The following is a 3729-nucleotide window of genomic DNA, read 5'->3' as shown; positions in this document are numbered from 1 at the left end:
TACCACAAATTTTACAAGTCTTATACCAATATAAACATTATGTTATGTTCAAGAATTCAAATTTTAAGTCTTTATTCATTCTTAAATTTCATGTCAGAGTTAAACTATGTCAAATAAGTCGAAATTGATGGAGTGTTTTCCAACGCAACTCTCACAACCCATCAAAAGTCCAAACTAAACCATCTAAAATTTAATAATAATGTGTATATGATATTTTGAAGGTGAGCCACTAAAGTGTAAGAGTCGTTGCCATTTAATTTGGAGATCTCGGATTCAAGCCGTGAAAACAATCTCTTGTGGAACCGCAAGATAAAATTGAGTACAATAGATCCTATATACTTATATAGTTGATCCGACTAGATCCTACATATAGCTAGAACTCAGTGCCGGATTACCTTTTTTATATGTAGATTTTCATTTTAAGGAATACTAAAAATTGGTCAAAATAACTTTCACAACCCCTCAAGAATTATAGATAAAGTACACAAATCTAAAAGATAATATGATATTTTCACTGTTGATCGAACTAACTTTTTCAAAATTTTACTTTAATATTTTACACAACAATTACTAATAAATTATATAAGTCAAATTAAGTTTAATAATATTTCTTTAATAAAACTGGAAGAAACGATGAAGAATGCAACGTTCTCTCCCTCTTATCTTTTTAGTGGAAATGTTGCGAAAGTAAGATGAATATGAAAGGTTAAACCGTGACCTCCCTATACTTTAAAAGAAAAATCATTATCTAACTCTGACTTACTAAGTTCTGCCTACATTTCCAAATGCATTCATCATGTTCGATCACATTTTTATAATTGATAAAAACCAATTGAATTGATATTTGAGATGTTCAAAACTGACTTTCAAGTTAAAGTAAACTTTACTTTGATGTTAATTATTTATTGTCGTAATGAAGTTACGTTATACGCTTACAATTGATAATCTTTCTTTTTAACCAAAAGAAATTGCATTGTTATGTTGGTCTTACCATAATTCTTTGTTGTGGTAAATAAAATAAAATAAAAATTGCTCTTGATGACTAATGCAACTTTAAAAAAGAAATGAACTATATAAGGAAGTGACGTGGTGTGCCATTAAGATAAAATATTATCCCCAATAATTTAATCTGGGCACACGATATATAGGCAAAAGTCAACTTCACTGTTGGAAGTAGCAAGAAACATGACGTATAAAGGTGGTAATATATCTGTTATATTTCCATTAAAACAGTTGAACTTCCATCAAAATCATTAGACAATGTCAAATTTAGACTTTCTTTCTATTTCCTAGTATTTATTTCGATCGTCTTTGAACAATACTTGTAACATGATTTCCTAGATAAGAAAACTTCAAAATGAAATTAATTAGCTGAGGTCAAAGTTTAATAATCAGTTACAAAAATTATAAAGTTTTACTTGGCTGACCAAGCATTTAATGAGGAAGTTCAACTATCTACAATATTTTTTTATTTTTTATTTTCATACAATGGGGACTGATTCATTTTTTCTTTTTCTTTTTTCATACAAGTTTATTTTTTTAATCAATCGGTATTTGATTTGCATCCAGTAGATCCACAAATAAAGTAGTAAAGTGCTCTCTATTAGAAGAGGAAGAAAACACCGTATATAGCCCCAAACCATACTGGGATGTATATCTACATTGTATTTTAAGAGACACAAAGCAAGAATGCTATAACAATTAAGGTAAAATGAAATTTCTATAAGCATTGGCTTCGTCCAAGACACATATGAAATGTATCAAAAATTACATCAAAAAATAAAACTATTGGGGATGATTACCATTAAACAAACTGGCGTGCCCAACAGATTACAAAAATTCAAATGGTTAATTCAACACTCTTTGGACATAATTAACCTAACAAACTTTCTTCTATTTCAACAAATTTCTTTACAAGTATCTGACTTTCATATTAACTCCTTTTTTGAACCCATGATTTTACAAAGAATCACTTCCCAACCCCAAATAATTCTTGAGCTCATAAGGGAAACATGGATTTTTCTTCCATTTATCACCATGTAACTTGAAAATCTTGAGAACTCTATCTTTTGTTGATGAAGAGCCACTAATATGTAACAAAGTCACCAATTTTTTCACTGTTCCATACATCAACATATCCTCCAAAACCTTCTCTGTGGGGTTAGAATTGCAAATCAATGAAAGAATTTTCGCCCCAATTTTTGTGGCTACATTTGAAATATTCAACATTTTCTTGGATATGACTGCAATTCCTAACCCATGTTCTATGAATCCCATTCTTCCATCAGCACATTCACACAATAACTTGATCAAGTACATTATTTTCTCACAATTTGATTTGTTTGAATCTGGAAGTATTTCAATGAGTTTGCAAATAGCACCAGCCTCTATAGCTTTCAATCTTGATTTTTTCGATTTTTCGAGTATGTCTATCAACACTTGTAATGCACAAGAACTTGCCTTACTGCAGATTTCATCAGATAAAATCTCCAACAAGGATTTGAAGAATTCAATCCCTTGATCTTCAATCACAATATTCCAATTGCAATCAGCTTTTGTGATCCTTTGGAATATCGAAACGGTGCAAAATCTTGCTTCTGCACTTCCCCGTTGGAGCATTATGGCCATGGATTTCATGCACCCTGGTTGTAACAAAATCTTGATTGTCTCCTCTTCTTCTAATACAAATGGCAATTTGATCAAAAGACTAAGAGCCTCTTCACAAGCTCTAAACGTGACAAAATCCGAGCTTTCCATTAAAATTTGTTGAATGATCCTAACAAGAACCTCAACACCACCACATGTTTTGAAATCATCCTTCACATCATGATCACCTACGTCAACAATTGACTTGAGTTTCTTTAAAGAACTTACCTTAAAAGGGCTCGATTCAATCGTATTGAGCAACGAAACGAGCTCATCGTGTTTGTTGGAAAATGAAGAGGATGAATTTGATTGAGATTTCCCATTTTGCCAAGCAAGAATGAGTCTCTTGAGGGTGTGATTTGGAGTCATGTCAAAGCTGTGAATTGCTTGCATTGTAGCAGGACAAGTTTTTTTCTTGTAAGTATAGAACCATTTTTCTACATTTTTTCTCTCATATGTTACACCAGTGGATATTGTAACAGGATCTTTCATAAGCTCCATGGAAATGGGGCATCTAAAATGTTGAGGAAAATCCATAGACAGATGATTTAGATTTTCTTGATTATAAGCTGAAAGGAGAAGTGGGGTAGACATAATCCTAGGCTTTTTATATGAGTTGGTTATGTTATGTATTTATGAAGTAAGATTGAGATATGTGTGGAAGTCTAAAGAAGGAATAAATCAAAGTCAAAGAACTCTAATTTAATTGGTTGGCATTAGAAGTATGCAAGCTGTGTAACTGTTGACATCAAAGCAAAAAAGATGTGCCTCTTGGAAAGAGCTGAATTTATAACTTTGAATAGTCTATGTAGTTGAATACTCAAACTGCTCTTTTGTCATCACACCCCCTATTTTGGGTAAATATGAACTTGGACCCTAAAATATCTAACATGGAAGTTTATTTATCATAATTTTCTGAGGTTTAACTTATAATATAACTTAGAATGTAAAAGAACTTTACAAGTCAGTATAGTTTAACTTATTATAGTATATTATCTATCTTGTTTTTTATGTTACAAATTTCACTTATTAAGAGTATTTATTGATAGTTAATTTTTAAGTGAATTGATAGTGTGAAAATCT

The 3729-nt window shown here is 31.1% G+C and overlaps 1 protein-coding gene across 1 annotated transcript; it reads right to left on the bottom strand.

Annotated features, from left to right (window-relative positions):
• Positions 1–1707: 1707 nt before the first annotated feature.
• Positions 1708–3369, bottom strand: LOC107773916 (E3 ubiquitin-protein ligase PUB23-like). The gene has a single exon (XM_016593346.2). The coding sequence runs from the start codon at positions 3238–3240 to the stop codon at positions 1960–1962; it is 1281 nt and encodes a 426-aa protein (XP_016448832.1). The 5' UTR covers positions 3241–3369; the 3' UTR covers positions 1708–1959.
• Positions 3370–3729: the final 360 nt, after the last annotated feature.

Source organism: Nicotiana tabacum, chromosome 19 (assembly GCF_000715075.1).
Source record: "Nicotiana tabacum cultivar K326 chromosome 19, ASM71507v2, whole genome shotgun sequence".
NCBI lineage: Eukaryota > Viridiplantae > Streptophyta > Magnoliopsida > Solanales > Solanaceae > Nicotiana > Nicotiana tabacum.
Note: the sequence above shows the minus strand (reverse complement) of the source record. Positions and strands in the feature narration are given on the sequence as shown.